At 41.2% G+C, this 18,231-nt stretch overlaps 3 protein-coding genes across 4 annotated transcripts; 2 read left to right on the top strand and 1 right to left on the bottom strand.

Moving 5' to 3' along the window:
* Positions 1 to 280: 280 nt before the first annotated feature.
* rps28 (ribosomal protein S28) lies at positions 281 to 1,662 on the bottom strand. Its single transcript, XM_054768047.1, has 4 exons — positions 1,547 to 1,662; positions 1,213 to 1,260; positions 697 to 819; positions 281 to 403 (listed from the first exon to the last, which is right to left on the bottom strand). The coding sequence occupies exons 1-3, from the start codon at positions 1,583 to 1,585 to the stop codon at positions 697 to 699; spliced, it is 210 nt and encodes a 69-aa protein (XP_054624022.1). The 5' UTR covers positions 1,586 to 1,662; the 3' UTR covers positions 281 to 403.
* A 718-nt stretch (positions 1,663 to 2,380) lies between these two features.
* si:rp71-39b20.4 (potassium voltage-gated channel subfamily V member 2) lies at positions 2,381 to 8,615 on the top strand. The gene is made up of 4 exons (XM_054768964.1): positions 2,381 to 3,142; positions 3,213 to 3,846; positions 4,392 to 4,517; positions 7,452 to 8,615. Exons 1-4 carry the CDS (start codon positions 2,616 to 2,618, stop codon positions 7,767 to 7,769), a joined length of 1,605 nt encoding a protein of 534 aa, XP_054624939.1. The 5' UTR covers positions 2,381 to 2,615; the 3' UTR covers positions 7,770 to 8,615.
* A 3,800-nt stretch (positions 8,616 to 12,415) lies between these two features.
* On the top strand, positions 12,416 to 16,361 carry insl3 (insulin-like 3 (Leydig cell)). 2 transcript variants are annotated; one of them, XM_054768966.1, is made up of 3 exons: positions 12,416 to 12,636; positions 15,052 to 15,292; positions 16,203 to 16,361. In XM_054768966.1, the coding sequence occupies exons 1-2, from the start codon at positions 12,459 to 12,461 to the stop codon at positions 15,243 to 15,245; spliced, it is 372 nt and encodes a 123-aa protein (XP_054624941.1). In that variant the 5' UTR covers positions 12,416 to 12,458; the 3' UTR covers positions 15,246 to 15,292; positions 16,203 to 16,361. The 2 variants fall into 2 exon arrangements, with proteins under 2 accessions (XP_054624941.1, XP_054624940.1); XM_054768965.1 differs by having other exon boundaries at positions 15,052 to 16,361.
* The last annotated feature ends 1,870 nt before the right edge of the window (positions 16,362 to 18,231 follow it).

Genomic DNA, 18,231 nt, shown 5'->3' with positions numbered 1-18,231 from the left:
TCTCCAGCTACCCAGGTCTAATACTATACTGTACTAAAGACCTGTGATGTACCTGTGACAGGTCGGTGCTGGTCTCAGGTTCGGTATTTTGACATACTGGGTTCATCTCGGGTCCAATTTATTTTTATACACATAACACGATATATATACAATTTTGAGAATGATTTATAGAGTAGTTATTTTAGTGTTTGTAACGGTGATGCATATGTTCTTGTTTAGAATGCATTTACAACTGCATTGCTTTAACACTTTAAAAAAAAAAAAGGGTTTTCACACCATCTTTCTCTCAGTGACCACATTTATTTGAAAAACATAAGCGAGCTGTAGGCCATGGTGGGTGAAACAGGAGAGGTTGTTTATCGCTCCACAGCATTCTGTCTGCACCACATAGCTTCAGCGGGCTCTGTAGAGACAGGTGAGCAGTCAGAACATCAAGAAACACTTCAAATGACGACTAAGACTAAAAACTGCTCACTGTGTTTTACCAAAGTGCAGTTTACCAATACGATATGCAATTAAAGCCCACGATTCCCAACATGTGCAACATTAAAGATAACCTTTAATTGTTAAAGATCTGAGTTTTCAAACCCTAGATATGTAACCCATCACGACTCAAAGCTGCATATTTACTTCAAGTACTTATGCAGACACTAAGTGTAATGAATGAACATCAGCACTTGACTGTAAATATCTTACCTATCGCAGCCTCCTGGCTTCTCTTTCAGACTCCAGGAGCGTCAGCACGTCGCCTTCTCTGACCGGGCCCTTCACATTCCTGATGATGGAACGGTTGCTGTCGTCCATGAACTCAACACGAACCTGTGCGGAATAAAGTGCATTCGTTCTCCAGGCGTTCTTAGTCTCCCATTTAAGTATGCAGGTATTAACGATTAAGTAAACCACAAGTCATGCATTGCACAAATAGCTAGACACTGTATTAACAACTGTGTTTAAATTCTGCATTTACATCGAAAAAGGGTTGAATAAGGTAAGTAACGTTCATGGTGAGGCCTCCAATTTTGCCATTTTCACTTTCCCAAAAGTATACGCTGGTCATGTCGCCAGATACACCATCAAGACTTAATTCATGCTGATTTAGACACTGACACCAGACTAAAATGTGACAATACCAGTCACTTAGGAAATTTAACATGTCAACAGTAACCGACACCTTAAAAATGAGCCAACATTTTAGCATCATCATTAGCATACCTGTGTACATTGTCCCTGGGAGCCAGTTCTTCCCAGCACTCTGGTAACCTGTGAATACAAACATAATATTTATATTATACGTACACATTCTGTAGTTTGTGGGGGGAAAATAAAACGCTGGCCCACAAATATGTTCAAATCGCTAGCTTAGCATTTGACGCTAGCTCGAACTGTGAAGGCCTCCACGATGGACGTCCGAGCCGAGCCACTAACTAATCCGACCGAAGAGTAATATTTAACTCCAATATTTTGGTTCCACTTGAAAAATTAGCTTCTATTGTATATGTGTGTTCACACGGAATTAGACAGCCATGTGTTCATGGTGTTTTCTTACTCTTGCGAGCTTGATCGGCTGCACGCGGCTGGCGTCCATGTTGGTAGGTTAGACCGGAAAGGACGTCACAAGGCACGCGGAAGTACTATAACCCAACGATGACACTTCTGCGTATTAAAAGCTTGGCATTGATTAAACGAAACTGTAATTATTTTAGTATTCAATTAGTGCAGCTCCAATAGCATTTATGAGTGACTATAATTATAGAAAACTATCAAATACTGTTTAATTAAATCTTTGGCTCTTGCCAATATTTTGTGCAATACTATAAACCTGCGTGGGTGGAACTTTGGACCGTACTATTATAATTGCACACTTTATTAGGGCTTCCGTAGAGATATATTTAAGTGTGGTAGTATCCTTATTTAAAACAAAATGCTTTCAATACAGACAAGTTGTCATGCTGTACTTACAGCTATCAGGCTTATTCTGACAGATAGGCGTAAGTGTATTTGGTATTGATAAATTAGCATTTTTTCACACACACTAGCACTTTTACAATAGTACTGCAGTTTATATTAGACATACTGTACTTGACGTGTTCATTCAAAATGGCAACTGTGGGAAGGTAGTCCAAACATGCTTCTCATTTATTTAAAACATTTTTTTGAACAGATATTTATTTAAAGTTAATTCACTTTTATGGGTTTAAGAAACAAACTTATAGATGCAAAGTGTATTAGTATGTATTAGGCGCACCACCGAAAGTCGTTAGCAATGCAATACTATCATCCCAACACTCTCTCTGCTCTTACCCGTAGTCAGAAGTGGCAGCTTATATCACAACACTAATCCCTGTGAACAGTATTTTTAACTTGCGTTGGGACAGAAAGAACAGCAATAGGATTAGAGAATCAGTGAGGCGGCTGAATCCCTAACTCATGCAGTTGATCTTCTTGCATGCTGAGAGACAAGCACTGCAGCTTTTTCAACTTGTAAGCACATTTTTTTTTTCTCGGAAGACATCATATTTTAATGGAGATTCTGTGGAATATTTTTCCAATTCACTGACTTTCCCTGAAAGTGTGTTTTTTGCTGGAAAGTCTTGGTCTTGTAAGGAGCCGCCACGATGGAGAGTATAAAACCGAGGTTGAAAGTGCTGAAGAAGCGGCGCTCCAGTCTTTTTGCCACGATAAAACGGGAAATTAGCTTTTCGCATAGCATCGAGGAACAGGAGAGTGAATTCCCTTTTTCCCAAGGCAGTTCTATAAAGCTCTGGACATCCATGGACAACCTGGACAATCCTGATGGACAGAAAAGTAAGAAAAAAGACGCACCAAACCCGAGGAAATCAAACATCGTTAACCTCAACGTGGGTGGTAAGGTCTTTCACATCCCCAAACATCTGGTCCTCAAACACCCGAAAACCAGGATAGGAGTCCTTGCCCTGTGTGAAGATCCAGTCAAGCGTCTGACGCTCTGCGACGACTACAACGTTCATAACGATGAATTCTTTTTTGACCGGGATCCGATGTTTTTCCATTATATCTTCCACTTTTACTGCAGCAACGTCTTGTGGGTGATGGACAGTCTCTGCCCTGTCAACTTTGAAGAAGAGATGTCTTTCTGGGGCCTGAAATTGAAGGACACGCCAAGGTGTGTTATTCATTGCATTCTACATTGTTTACTTGTACTTTACAAAACATCTGTTTGCTCTTCTTCTTAGATGCTGCCGTATTCTGTTTGAGGAGAAAGTGGATGACATAAGAGACCAACTGAAGGTCAACCAGGAGCTTCTTGATGAGATTAAGCCTCACCAGGATGACGAGGGCTACAAGACCATGTTTCTTGGCAGCTTTCGGAAGCTTCTCTGGGACCTGATGGAGAACCCTTACTCCTCCATGTCAGCCAAAGCCTTTGCTGTGTTCTCCAGTCTCTTTGTGCTCATCTCAATCGTCTCCATGACGCTGAACACGGTGAAAGAGCTCAGGGACTACAAACTGGCCGGCAAAACCTACATGGAGTGGGTGGAAGTGGGCTCCATCCTTTTCTTCACCTTGGAGTACTTCTTGCGTTTGGTCACCACCTCTGACATCAAGCATTTTGTCAAAAGTGCCCTCAACTTTGTAGACGTGGTGGCCGTCATGCCATACTTCATCCAGATTATCTTTGAGACTTTTGTCCTCGATTCAGAGGACTTCAGCGCGAAGGAAGATTTGAAGGCCATGACGAGGGTCAGCAAAGTCAGCAAGGTGCTCAAAGTCGTCAAGCTGATGCGCATATTCCGCATCCTCAAACTTGCTCGTCACTCTACGGGCATGAGGGCCTTCGGCTTCACCATTCGCCAATGTTCTGAGCAGGTGGGAAGTACACAAATCAAATAGAAATGTTTAACAAACACAAAAAAAACCTCACTTCCTTGCTCACAATCCGTTCATTTCTCCTTTGGCATGAGTGAAGTTAGCTTAGCAGGATTGAAAAGGAGGTTTTTCTTGATTTTTCTCAAGCTGCTGTACCCCATGTGTGTATCTGATTTTGCACATCAGCGAAATATCAACTATATAAATATTTTTACATCAAATGGGATGCAAATGTCAGAAAGAAAGCGAGTTTACACGAAAACAGTCCATGCAGCTATTTATTAAATTCCAAATGTGGAGGTGTGTTCCTGAGCTATTTGCACCCCAAATACAAGGTGTTGTTCTGCTAAAGTTACAATTGTGTACTAGTTTCTGCACAGGTTGCATACTAGAATAGAGACAAACACACCGTCACTAGTGAGGACTGAACACATGCCGCCTGCATGGAATGCAGCAATGACAATGTAAAAGAAATACTGTGTATTCTTGCCATACAGTATAATGCATCCACAGACTTCAACCTACAACTTTCTGTCATCTTTTAGGTGTGTTGTCTGTTTCTCTTCATCGCCATGGGCATCTTCACCTTCTCAGCTCTTATGCACTCAGTGGAGGTGGACCAGCCTGGAACGCCATTCAGCAGCATCCCGGATGCCTGGTGGTGGGCAGCGGTGAGGAAGACACACTTGTTAACTGGTCCTGTTCTTGGATTACTGACTTGCAGTAGTCATCTTTTTTGAACACCGTCGTCCCTCGCCACTTCGCAATTCACATTTCGCGGCTTCACTCTATCACGTTTAAAAAAAAGATATATTAATAAGTAAATCATGTTGTTTCTCGGTTTAATACGGCCTATTATTAGTCAAAACATATGCACAGTTAAGAAAATGTTATGTATTTTTTGCCTAAATCAAGCATAAAAATGGCTAAATGAACTAAAATACAAATATAAGGCATTCAAAAGACGCATTCAAAGACGATGGCGTAGTATTCTACACGAGTCACTAGGTGTCAGTATTGTTCTGTAATGTTCGGTGAGACACACAATCCCCAGGCCTGATCCCCGGAACAACAGGGTTTTATTGCAGGTTTGAATGACCTCACAACAGGCACAATAACCACTAATAAAAACCCAGGCTACTCTTTTGGCCGTAATGCATGGGAAGTTGAGACTCAACTCTGAACCCCCCAACCTCACTTCCTGTCCGCCGCTCACTCTACTCCCCCAGGGTACACATTTATAGCAACAGACACGAGCACGGGTCTTATTTATGTCTAAAATGGCTTATTCACTCTTATTATGTCTACTATATTGTGTAATACGAGTGTAAAGATGCCTATAAGGGTTTTAGTTCATCTATAGAGGGCTCTACAACATTTAGAAGGTTGTAAACGTTGTAAAGGTTTTCTGTGGCGCTACAAAAATATTCCAATTATAAATAAGGAATCCTACTTTGTGGAAATTCACTTATCACGGCCGGGTCTGGAACCAATTAACCGGGAAAAATGAGGGCTTACCCAAAAAGCAATTAGGAATAGTCATGTTATAAATCACACATTCGTGTTCAGAACTTATTATAGATGTGAGGAAGCTATCTAGGTAGACCGTAAACATACTGGAGTGATGTGCGGTCAGGTGAGGCAGGTGAGGTAATTCCAACTGTTTTTAACATTTTCTTCACTAAAAATCACAGAATTTGCACATTTCCTGATCAAATACAAGGCAAAAACCTGAAATGAGCATGCGGCGAGTCTCTCCTCTCGGCTTAAGTACACGAGTCAAACCTACCGTCAGAGTGCGCTTCACTGGGTTGGATGGTGATTTCTGTGTGTCAGCATATCACCAATACAATGTTTGGAGAAACATCTGCTCTACACCGTGACTTTCTACAGCCTGTGTAATGTAAGTGTAGTTAATGGAAGTGTGACGTCGTTATTCTTGCTAATTCGACAATAACATACAGAGAAATGATAAATGCGGGGGTACTGCAGTACTCCTCCTCACCGTGAAGGGGCCGCGTCATGCGTGAGCTGGCAGGTACGTGTCGCCGCCTTCTGTGGAGAGGGAAAAACCAGTCACAAAAAAAACGTCATTGAAATACACAACAGCAACGCCAGCTAGAGTCAACAACAAGTCAAATACAATAAAGATATTTTTATGCTCTGCTGAATGAATGAATGAATTTGACTGCCAAGCTTTCAGGACGATGCACTCCTGATCAAAATGTTAAGACCAGTCGAAAAATTGCAATAATTTACATTTTGCACAGCTGGATCTCAAGGAGGTTCTAAGCAGAGCGTCAAAATCTAAAAAGAAGTAACGGGAGCGAGACAAAAAAAACTGAGAACGCAATTTCTTGCAAACAACAAACTAAAACAGGCTGTCAATCAGCTGATAAAAAGTTTAAGCCCATAGAGCCAAAAACCCTGAAACCCACCTGAAATAGAAAAATCATTAAAAAAAAACTCATTAATGAATAGCAGTGCCATTCTTGGTAACCACCTCAAAAATGGGTTTGGGCATGCTTAATGCCAGTGTTTCCAAAAGGCTAGTGGGAATGTTGCTCCAGGTGGTGAAGATGGCTTCATGGAGGGCATTCGCTGTTTGAAACGAATGTCCATTTTTGTAAGCTTCCCTTGTCATCCATCCCCAAATGTTTGTACTGTATTAAAATCAGGGAAACAAGCAGGACGGTCCAAATGAGTGACGTTATTACTCTGGAAGAAGTCCTTTGTTAGGCGGGTATTGTGGACTTCAGCGTCGTCCTGTTGAAAAAGGAAGTCATTACCACACACATTGAGGGCCTTCAGTCATGAGGGATGCCCCCTGCAACATCTCCACATAGCCAACCGCCATTTGACGCCCCTGTACAATGCTCCATTGTTCCATTGACGCAAAAAGCACCCGAGATCATGGTGGTGCAGTGTGGAAAACATCTAAAGTGCGATCATTTTTCTCATCAGAGAATAAAACGTTCTTTCACCTTTCAGTGTCCCCATGTTTGGTGCTCTGCTGCAAATTCAAAACAGGCAATTTTGTAGTGTTGAAGGCCTTTTAATGACCTTTTTTGTTCTTAAAGCCCTTCTCTCACTGATGCCGTCTGATGGTTATTGGACGGCATCAGCAATGTGCGAGCGTGCTGCGAGAGGCCTTGCTTATGCAGCTCAGCAATCTGACTGCGTTCAAAGAGAATAAAGCTTTTTTGGCCTTTGCCATGAAGAGATCATGAGAGTGTGAATACCTGACTGCAATTTTTTCAACTGGTTTTAAAAATTTGATCAGGAGTGTATTATCCATACATTAAAATCACGTAAAATCACGTAATTTCAAGTTTTTGTTTGCAGCATAAATCACATAAACCACCGGTTACGATAAGCATTGCATCTTAGATGAGCACCTGTGTATTCTTCAAATCATAAGTCATAATACATGACTTGCTTTTTCTGCATCCAAAGGCTTATTATCAAGTATCAACCTTATTCTCTTTCAGCTAAGGCCTTTTTAAATGTGGTGGCAGTGGTGGTGTGTCGAATAATATGGTCTAGCCGGCACAGTTTGACTGGAATGTATTGATTAGCAAATCTAACTTCTCCTCCATGTCCAGGTAAGCATCTCCACCGTTGGCTACGGCGACGTGGTCCCCATCTCCTATCTGGGTCGCTGCGTAGCCTTTGTCTGCATCTCATTTGGGATCATCCTCAACGGCATGCCCATCTCCATTCTTTTCAACAAGTTTTCCGACTACTACGCCAAGCTGAAGGAACAAGAATACACCTTTTCAAACACAGAGCGCACCTTCCAGCTTCGGAAACGTCTGCAGAACAAGTGCGACAGCTGCTTCCAGCCACAAATGGAGGATTCTGATGATGAGATCCACTACCGGCCCAGTGGAAGGCAAACTATTTTTGAAGGGGAAGAGTAACAAAAATAAAAAGAAAGAGAGTCGGCCAGATTGGAACTTCGCTCACCTTAAATGGCCTTATCACACGTGTCTAGAGTGTGTAGGACCCCCCCATCTGCTTCCTACTGGACTATCCATCCATCTTCTATGCCGCTTAATCCTCATTCCTACTGAACTAATTGGATGTATTATGAACAAGCCAAGACAGCTGACGGAGCTTGAAGCTTTTAGATTTGGATTGCGTTGGAACAATATTGGTGATGATATGCAAACTCATGCACACCATTGTCAGTGAAGCACTATTAACTGTCGCCTGTGTTGTGTGCTTGTAAATTGTAAAGTGAAATGGACTGTCAGCGTTTTATTTAGAGGAGCAAAGATGCATGGATGTGCTCCATGACTTGCAGAGTGTCATGTCACGTTTCGTGGTCAGTGTGAAGCGTACCTGGAGCAGCAGGGTGTGTGACTGTGTCGACAGCCGTCAAGTACGACAGTGTAATTTTTCTTGTCAAGGATTACTGGGCTTTGCACTTGTGCCTCCTTCCCGGCCAGACAAGGACAAAGCGTAATCATGTGATTTGCTATTCTGGACAGCACACATAATGCGTGTGATTATATGTGCACAATAAGGTTGATTTTTTTTGTGTGGTCATATAAAGCACTCAGCTTGAAGAGAGCATTTTTCAGTGTTACTGCACTAATGAGGCAGATGACATGGCAGTGTGTTAGCGGTTGGCATAATCCCAACATGCACCATATTCTTTATCTGGAGGTGCCAAAAGTGAGTCAGGCCAACACCTCACAGCGTGCTGTTGGCTGTCTTACTTCCTCTTATATGTTCATTAAAGCACTTAAACAAATATACAATGTCATCTACTTTCCATTACAGACAATGTCCATGCCTTTTTGTATTATGTTACATTGTGTGTTACATTGTGTGATAATCACGGCTTCAACCAGCAGAGGCGCTGCTGACCGAGCCTCAAATAGTTTGAGACATAAAGAAGTTGAGCAATATTCACGCAGACCTCCACTGTGGCACAACACCTCCAGGCAGCATTGTCTAAAATACAACACTGGCATTGAAACAGGAGTTCAGAACATTCCGAAACACAAATTTAGTCAAATGCACATCGCATTTTTGAACCTTCTGGAAAGCCAAAAATATACAGGTATGTTTTTATGGTTAAAAATGCAAAAGTTACAAGGTTCTGCATTCTTGTGCCCAATAATGTACACCTCCACCAAAGCAGATCATTCCTCCTGACATTCCACTCAAGCCCTTGACCCCAATGCAGACTGGCTGGAATGATAAAACATGAAAATAAATGACTGTAACTTTCTTTCTAAAATTGCATGGGTTTCAATGGGAATCAGTAGTGATAGCAGATTTTACGTATCAAACACGCAAACAATACTTATCGCTCTTGTGGCCCATCGGATGCCATTGTTTTTCTTTCTTTCCACGCACAACTGTGATTCAATTGCAACATGAATGTGTACAATTAAGCACATTTCATATTATTTTTTAGCAGAGCCGGCCATACCCAAAGTGATGCTCTCGGTGACATTTTGTATGGCGACTCACGAAAGAATTGAATTCCATTGTTGTTACTGTTGTAAGATAACGTGGCGCCCACAAAATAAAAATCCTGTACATAAAAATTCAATAATCAACATCAAACAATTAAAAAAAACAAAAACAGTTTGCACACAAAAAATAAAATATCAAATAATGATAACATGAAATAAATATTAATATTTGTCCACTGAGTTGTATCACAAATGTATTTTCTGTATGATTCCCAAAAAAATACAAAAGAAATTGCTGAATGTGCACATTTCCTGATTACTAGGCAGAAACCTAAGATGAGGTTGCCGAGAGCATCTCTTCTCGGCTTCATGCGCAAGCCCAGCCTGCTGTCTTGAGTTCATTCATTGAGTGAGTGCACTGAGTTGGATCATGGCGCATGCCAAAATGGAGGATTGCATGTTTAAAGAAGGTGATCACATTTTGGGAACAAAGTATCAGAACTTTTCCTAGCGAAGGGAAGGGCGCATGTACAAATAAAAGGTTGGACCACAAATGTTTTTCAGTTGATAAAACAAATAAGAATTTCGAGAGAATTAAAATGAACAATTAGGAATTAAAAAAACCTCACTCCAAAGGAGTCAGCAACATGCGGTGAGGTCCTCACCATCTGTCTTTGGTGCTGTTGTTGTCACTATGACTTCATGATAATGACGACTGCCTCTTCAGGGACCAATTACTTCAGCTATGTGCTGGTTGACCTCCAAGAAACAATTATAAAACAAAGACACTAATGGGGAGGAAAGTGGAAGGCTTGATTTTTATGATACTGTCATCTAGTGGTGTTTTATGGTACCGCTGGAATTCATTGATGGAGCCGTGGTAGCAGCTGAATGGGTGCCACTCACGGGAGGCGACATCGCCTCTATTCCATTCATTTTCCGTGGAACCTGAGCGCGCGTGTCGCCGTGTGAAAGTTTGTGTTCGTGCGTGTCATCGTTCACACTCTGGTTTGCGACGCAATCCCAGAAAGTTGAAATATATTCTACTTTTCGTCGCTGTCGCCCAGTCGAGGACCAATCAGCGGGAGTTTCATTGATCGACCAATGAGCGGACAGGATGCTAATCAGTACGCTAGACTTGCGGTGTCAGATTTCCCGGAGCTATTAGACATTTCTAAAAAAAAGAATATAGAGATATAAAGAAAAAAGCGGCATGGGAACTCATCGATGCCAGAGTAAACCTATCGGGTAGGTTTACATTCATTTTACAGTGACATTTATGTATGTTTATCTTCAGTACTGGCAAGGTCAGGTACTAGCAAGATTACTCGATCAACACCTGTCGCTTATCCTGCTCTGAACTACGACGAGCGGCTGTGACCGCACTGATGAGCGACGCGTCCACATCCAGAGCGAATTGTAGGAGTCTCCCACGGTTTTGATTGGCTGTCAGATGTGGAGGGAATTTGGGGGCATCAAGTAGTTCAGAGGAGGAAAAGCGGCCGGTGTTGATCGAGTACTCTTACTAGTACCGGACCTTGCTAGTACTGAAGATAAACATAGATAGATGTCAGTGTAAAATGAATGTAAACCTACCCGATAGGTTTACTCTGGCATCGATGAGTTCCCATGCCGTTTTTTTCTTTATATCTCCATATTCTTTTTTTTTAGAAATGTCTAATAGCTCCGGGAAATCTGACACGGCAAGTCTAGCGTACTGATTAGCATCCTGTCCGCTCATTGGTCGATCAATGACACTCACGCTGATTGGTCCTCGTCTGGGCGACAGCGACAAAAAGTAGAAAATATTTAAACTTTCTGGGATTGCGTTGCAAACCAGAGTGTGAACGATGACACGCACGAACACAAACTTTCACACGGCGACACGCGCGCTCAGGTTCCACGGAAAATGAATGGAATAGAGGCGATGTCGCCTCCCGTGAGTGGCACCCATTCAGCTGCTACCACGGCTCCATCAATAAATGTATATAAACGTGAGTGCAAATTAATGTAAACTTACCTGATGTGTTTACTCTGGCGCCGACGAGTTTCCATGCCGATGTTTTTTCTTTATATCGATATATTCATTTTTAGAAATGTCAAACTACCTTTTCCTCCATGTTTACCTGCAAGAGCGTACTGATTTTAGCATCCTGTCCGCTCATTGGTTGATCAGTGAAACTCTCGCTGATTGGTCCTCGTCTGGGCGACAGTGATAAAAAGTTGAACATTTCTCGACTTTCTCGGATCGCGTCGCAAGCCAGCGTGTGCACAATGACATGCACGAGCGCAAACTTTCACACGCACGAATTTCGCATGTCGCTTGGCTGGATGGGAACACCTCGAGAATTTAGTGTTTGCTTTGTCAGCATGTACTCTTTCACTGATGGATACTGATACTCATTGAGCTCAAGTCTCACGAGACAAAGTTTTGCTTGACTTTGAGACACATTTTTCCAGAAAATGAAGGTTAAACTCCGCATTGTACCACTTTTTCATTCATTTTTGGAAAACAGGTGACGAGTCCAGGGTGTACCCCGGACCCCAGGTATAAGGGACACTAAAGAGGATGTGTATGTAAATCCTGCTCTGCTGGTAACATTATTATACATTTGTATCAGGTGACCGTCTCCATCCTTCACATCCATTTGCTTGTTGTGCTGTGACCCAGTTATTTCCCATCCATCAAGGGGTGTCAAGATAAGATGGAAAGGCAATCCATTCTCAAGGAAAATTCTGTGATATTCTAAGTTCTAACACACTTTCTGGCCAAGTACCAGTACGTGTACCCTTGACCCAAATACATTGATAAGGGTGCACAGGTGGCCCACAATGCTTGACCAGTGAGTTGAGGATTAGGTAAGTAAGGAAGTAAAAAACAGGACCACCCAGGGAGTGATGCTTTTTGCATGTAATCATATAAATTTCTAACTGAGGCCATTAGATCTTTTTTTTTTCTCCCAATGAGAGTTGGAGCCTTGAAAAGAGTTTGTATCACGCTCAATCTCTCCGGATCAGAACATACCTTTCCTTGCACCAAGGCTGAATACATCTCTCAGACCTTGAGTGACCTCAGCATTTTGGAAGCCATCAGTGCAGGTAGAGCACATACTGTATATATAAAGACCCCTCATCCGTATTACGCTGGTAAATCATTGAGTGAAGAACAGTCCTGCCATGAAGCCTTTGCTGATGTTGGTGTTTGTGTGCGCAGTGTGTGCGGTGGAAGCGCAGGACAAGATTAAGATGTGTGGCAGAGAGCTGATACGTTTGGCTGTCTCCTCCTGTGGAAACCCCCGCTTGAGGAGGAGCGCCGTTGATGGAGGACTGGAGCAGCGTCAATACTCTCCTTCCTGTAAGTTTTCCAGCCTCTGGTGCATCTATTTCATCACATTCACGACTTTGAGATAACGTACTGTCATATCCATTGTTGTCTCACGGAACATGCTCATTTTATTTAAACCCCAAAGAGGACGGGGCCTTAATTGGAAGCAAGCAATCCTTGGAGAGAGGCTGTTATTTCCAAATGTGAAAATAATATATCACAAATTAATCATAATAAGATAATAATGTAGGCTCCAGCATACCCCCGCAACCTTATTAAAGACAAGTGGCATAGAAAATGGATGAATGGATATAATAATGATTTGGAGTGCATGAAAAAGTGTAAAGGTAGATCTTTTTGACCACATGGTCATTTATTAACAAATATACTGTATTTCACAACACAGGAGTAACAGAACCAATGTTGTAATTAGAGATCGGGGCTGATGCAACCCAGTATTGGTATCCAGCCTCCTTCATGCAAAATTGCCACCTGCGGAGACTTCCGATCCATGAGCAATGGCGGTGCTTTAATGTTGTCAGCAAACGGAGCCAAAAGAGTTATATAGGCCAGGGGTGTATAAAAATGTTTCCCTTGAGGGCTGCCTACTGAAAAATCTAAAGATGCAGGGAGCCACTTCTACATTTTTAAACCAACCCTTGCAGATATTTTTGTAGATGTTTTTTATACTTAAAGAAAAAAAATAGTCTGCATCTCAGCTTCGTGTTTTTAGTGACAGTGCGTATTATCAATGAGATTTTCTCCTTATATTACTTTTTTGTTTTTCATTTTATTTTTACAAATTTTTTTTTATTGTAATATTATTATTACTCTCATAATATTTTGACTTCATTATCATAATATTCTAACTTTTACCACACTTTTGTGACCACGATTGCCACACATGCACTGCAGCTGTCCTCCACACTCGTGCCGCACACACACGTACACACACACACGCAAAAGCGCTCCGCCTGACGCGTTCACGGCCACACAAAACAGTCGGACATCTGCTCTAAACAATACCTCTGGGTTGCTACAACATTATACCCTCCTGTAAGGGAGGAGTTTCAGATGAAATCAACAATAATGATAATGTAGCGACCTGGAAGTGTGTCTGTGAAGCTGTGAACGCATCAGACCGAGCGCTAGTATGCCACACTGCAAACAAGCTCTGGTATCGAACTTGTATTGGTATCAGCAGATATCCAAACTCAGGTGTCAGGATTGGATCGGAAGTGAAAAAACATAAATCGGTGCAACCCTCGTTGTAAGAGTGATAAGGAGCAAACTGTCCAATGCCACTAATGAGTTCACTGCAACCGTAACACACATGATTTCACACCAATAGCTGAGTAACGCATACAGAGGTAGACAAAGCTGCTGGATACTTCCAATGCGGCTACTGCCGTCTTGTGGAGTACATAAAAACTCCATCATGCGGTTGCCTACAGCAACAGCTGTTAATGCCAATGTACTATATTTTGACCCGGCCCCAATGAAAGACTCTGGCCGTTCTATGCTTTTGTAGACCACGCGTCCAGCAATGAATAGAGGCATAAATTGGAGCATTTGCGCTAACAATGCAAAGGTCCACCCTCCACATACTGTAAAGTGAAAGAATGCAAGGCCCATGTTGATATTTTGTCAAGAAACACATGGAGATACGCTAAAGTTATATATATTTCAAGAAAAAAAATGCATCTCAGCTTTGTGAAGTAGGTGAAAAAGCACATTAGTATGAACTTTGGCCTTTGCTCTGTTTTCCCGTTATTTTCCCCCATAATATTTAAATTTTCCCTCCAATAAAACTGTAATTTTCCAAAAATTACAGCTTTATTTTGTTTTTTTTGGTTTCTTATAGTATTATGACTTAAAAAAAACTAAACATACGGGTATTTTGTCTTTATTATTTCAAAACTATGCTACTAAAGTTTATTCTTGTTAAATTGCAACTTTTTTTTCTTGTTAGAATACCACCTTTTCCTCTCAGTATTTTGACTTTATTCTTGTAAAATTAAAGCTGCTTTTTTCAATTCCTGCTTTTGTTGTTCTTTAAATTGTCCAACTATTTGCTTAGGGGAGACGACTTTCTTTCTAACTTTCTTCTTGTACATTTTCTTCTCATAATATTATGACTTTATTGCCATAATATTTTCGCCTTATTCCCATAATGTTGTAACTTTTTCCCCAACCTAATTTTCCAAAAATTCCAACTTTATTTTGTTTTGTTTGTTTCTCATAATATTATTGTAAAAATAACATCTTTTGTCTTTAATATTTCAACTTTTTGCTACTAAAATGACGTTATTTTCCTCATTTTTTCTTTTTTAGTTTTTTTGTTCAATTGTATTTTTTGAATGTGCTGCAGGCCACACTTTGGACACCCCTGATGTAAAACATTTTTCCTCAAATGTAATGTCTCATCTCTGTCTCTCTTGTTAGGGGATGATGATGATGATGATGATGACGATGATGCTTCTGCAAAGGAGCCAGACGCAGCTCGCAGGCCTTCAGTCCTGTCCTCATCAGTACTTCACTACTTTGCATCCGCTCGCCTCAGACGAGCTGTTGGCAAAATATCTGATATTTGCTGCGAGAACGGATGCAGCATGAAGGAGCTGATCCAGTTCTGCTAAACCTTCGCAAGACTACGACACGCTCGGGTTCAGATGAAATAAGATAGGTCTGCACTGCAAAGCGTCAAGCGGGCTAGTCATTTAGATATTAGATAACTATTCATGCAGGTTGTGCATTCATTCATTCATTCATTTATTAATTTAAGGCACCAAATTACAATAGGTTTAATGGAGAGACTGTTATTACTGCTTGTGTTGATACTGTATATTTATTCTTCTCTTCTATCTATCATTATGTTATATTTCTTATCATAGATTTTTAGATTTTTGTGCTCTCGCACAAAAAAAAGTACATTTTCAAATTCCTTTCTCACTTTAGCAAAAATAGTTTTCATTTTCCAACTGCATTGGTATTGTCTCTATGCAAATATATTCCTTTATGGCCCGAGCATAAAAAGATGCTGAATGAATAGCCTGCTTATGGCATTTTGAATTGGTTTCACAACCACTGATTGAAGCAAATGGCGCTAAATTGCTTTTTCATGCAGTCCACGGCATATTTTTCCTTTGAAAAATGTCAGATTTTATTTTTAATGATGAGGTTGAGTGGCCCTATTTAATAATTTGAGCAATTTTAGGCTCGACTGACTTCCAGTGTGATGTTAAATCTCCAGGATATTATAAAAAAATATATCTACCAAATTAATATATGAAGGAAAATCTTATTTACTGATTTAGTGCAACATATGCATGCACGTTTACCCACAATCCTATGCAAATGAGGAGGGAAAGGAAAGTTTCTGCCATGGGATGGATGCAGTTCCCTTGTTTAACCAGCAGAGGAAGCCACATATCTCATAATGAAACTAATAACAGCACGACTTGGGGGGATGTTGCGTTTTTTATACTTAAATGGTAATGGAATAGGTTAGGTCATCTGAGTTTTTTCTACTCCCTGCTGCTTTTGACTGTAAAAGTCCCACTCACCTCACGTGATCCTTCATCTTCTCGTGACAGGAGAGATGTGTCCAAAAGGAGGTTCCATGGCACCCACCCATCCTCACTCAGCGCCAACATGAGCTGACGAGCACATGGCTGCATGGGGCCTCTTTGATGCAACACTCTGTCTCTTGTCCACTGGAGAAAAATAAAACAATAAAAATGGACTTAAACCTCCCCCCCCTCCGTGTCTCTTTGTGTCCACTTTCAGCGAACAGGAAAAGCAGCAGGCGATAATAGCAGCTTCACAGAGGGGCCGGCGGAGCTCAAACGCATGCACAGAAACACATGCCAGGCAAGTGTGTGGTGGACTAGTGGGTGTCAATTTGCATGCAAATGAAATGGCTCTCAGGGCTCTCTTTCCAACACACATCAAGGCTAAAGATGCTAGATTTGCTGTATGTGCTCCTTGTTTTGACACACGGCACATAGGTGTTGGCATACATGGCATCTGGGAAACCCAGTCTGTGTGTGTGTGTTGCTTGAAACAAAACACCACTATGTATGTGTGTTTTATTTTCTACCCAGTGGGCATGGGTGCGCGCGCGTGTGTGTAGGCACTGGGGTAAGGACATACACTGACACACACTGTGTGTGTGTTGTTAAGATCGCTTCAGGCTTACTTCTGTGTAACACAAACTGTCAGATGTTGTTGGTTGCTGCATACAAACTGTAGTCCTTAAACACCCTTAAATGTAACAACAGCTGCATGAACTATACTCAGCGTAAAGTACACTTGCTTACATACAGTATATATTTATATATACAGTATTTTATATATATTATATATACAGTATATATAATTTTCTGCAGTTTTTATATCTAGAAGGTATCTCCACCTGCACCATTTGCCATCCCTTACTATGACGTGACTTTTTTTTAACTGCTCGCCAACAGCCTGACTAGAGTGACAGCTTCAGGAGCATGGTGGTGTGATCACATGATCCCACGGGAGGAAACAGTGGAAGACGAGCCACCAAAGAGAGCTTTCTTGTCTCGTCTTGCGGTGTTCTCTGATCTTCTCATCTACCTGACTGCATGATGGGAGCTGCGGCCAGCTATCTTTAGCTTTGATAGCACAAAGTACCCAAAATAAACACGTATTTCCTGAGTTGGCCTTAGCAGCACGGAATAATGAATCCATGCTGTGTTTGTAGTGTAATGGGGTGTCATGGAGTGAGTGATATGTGGTATCTTGGGATAGGTGTCAACAGTCTCCTGCAAGCTTGGTACATATGTGTTGGCTCTGCCCGTCTCTGCATGGCTATTGGGTAGAAATTTTTAATACTCTGTCAGTGGTACCCGTAAGAAAAATTGAACAAAACCCTTTGAGCGCACTATTTGGGGTTCTCCTCTGTCGTCTCCCCTAAGCAAATCCTAAAAAGATCTTCTAGCATTTGCAACGTTGTTGGCAAGAAGACTTATTGTGTTGATTTGTAAAGCAACAGGACAACATTCCCACACTCGCTGGATTAAATGCATTGTCTAGTTTCTTACATTAGGTTGTCACTGAATGCTGTTCCAGAAAATTCAAGCGTGGGGTTATTTTCTTACATTTGGTAATGAGACTGATCTCAAACTCACCCGTGATTGAAAAGATGTGACAACTTTTTATTTTTATCCATCTCATTTTTTCATTTGGATTTAATTTGTTTGTTTTTGAGGGCGTGGGGCTTGTTTGAAATATGCTTGTCTGTGGCTAAGACTACTTTGACTGGCGTTTTTGACATTTTTTGTTGCTTGCTGTCTTGCCTTGTTTTGTCTGTGTTTTTTTGGGGAGGAAAAAAAAAATCATACTTGACTGTCCTATTACATTGTTTATGGATTAAAAGTCACTCAACTAATGTAACAAAAAAAAACAATAAATCCATCCAGATGGCTTCCACCCTTAGTATAGTATCGTTACTTGGGGGTGTCACAAGATCTCGCGAGATTAAAACGTGATTTATCATTCAGAAAAAAAATGTCTCATGTGTACGAGGCCTGGGACGATAATAAATTTATTAATTAATGACACAATAAATGAAAATGAACTCTACAATTTTGC

Source organism: Dunckerocampus dactyliophorus, chromosome 2 (genome assembly GCF_027744805.1).
Source record: "Dunckerocampus dactyliophorus isolate RoL2022-P2 chromosome 2, RoL_Ddac_1.1, whole genome shotgun sequence".
Lineage (NCBI taxonomy): Eukaryota > Metazoa > Chordata > Actinopteri > Syngnathiformes > Syngnathidae > Dunckerocampus > Dunckerocampus dactyliophorus.
The sequence above is the reverse complement of the archived record's forward strand: the minus strand, read 5'-3'. Positions and strand labels throughout refer to the sequence as shown.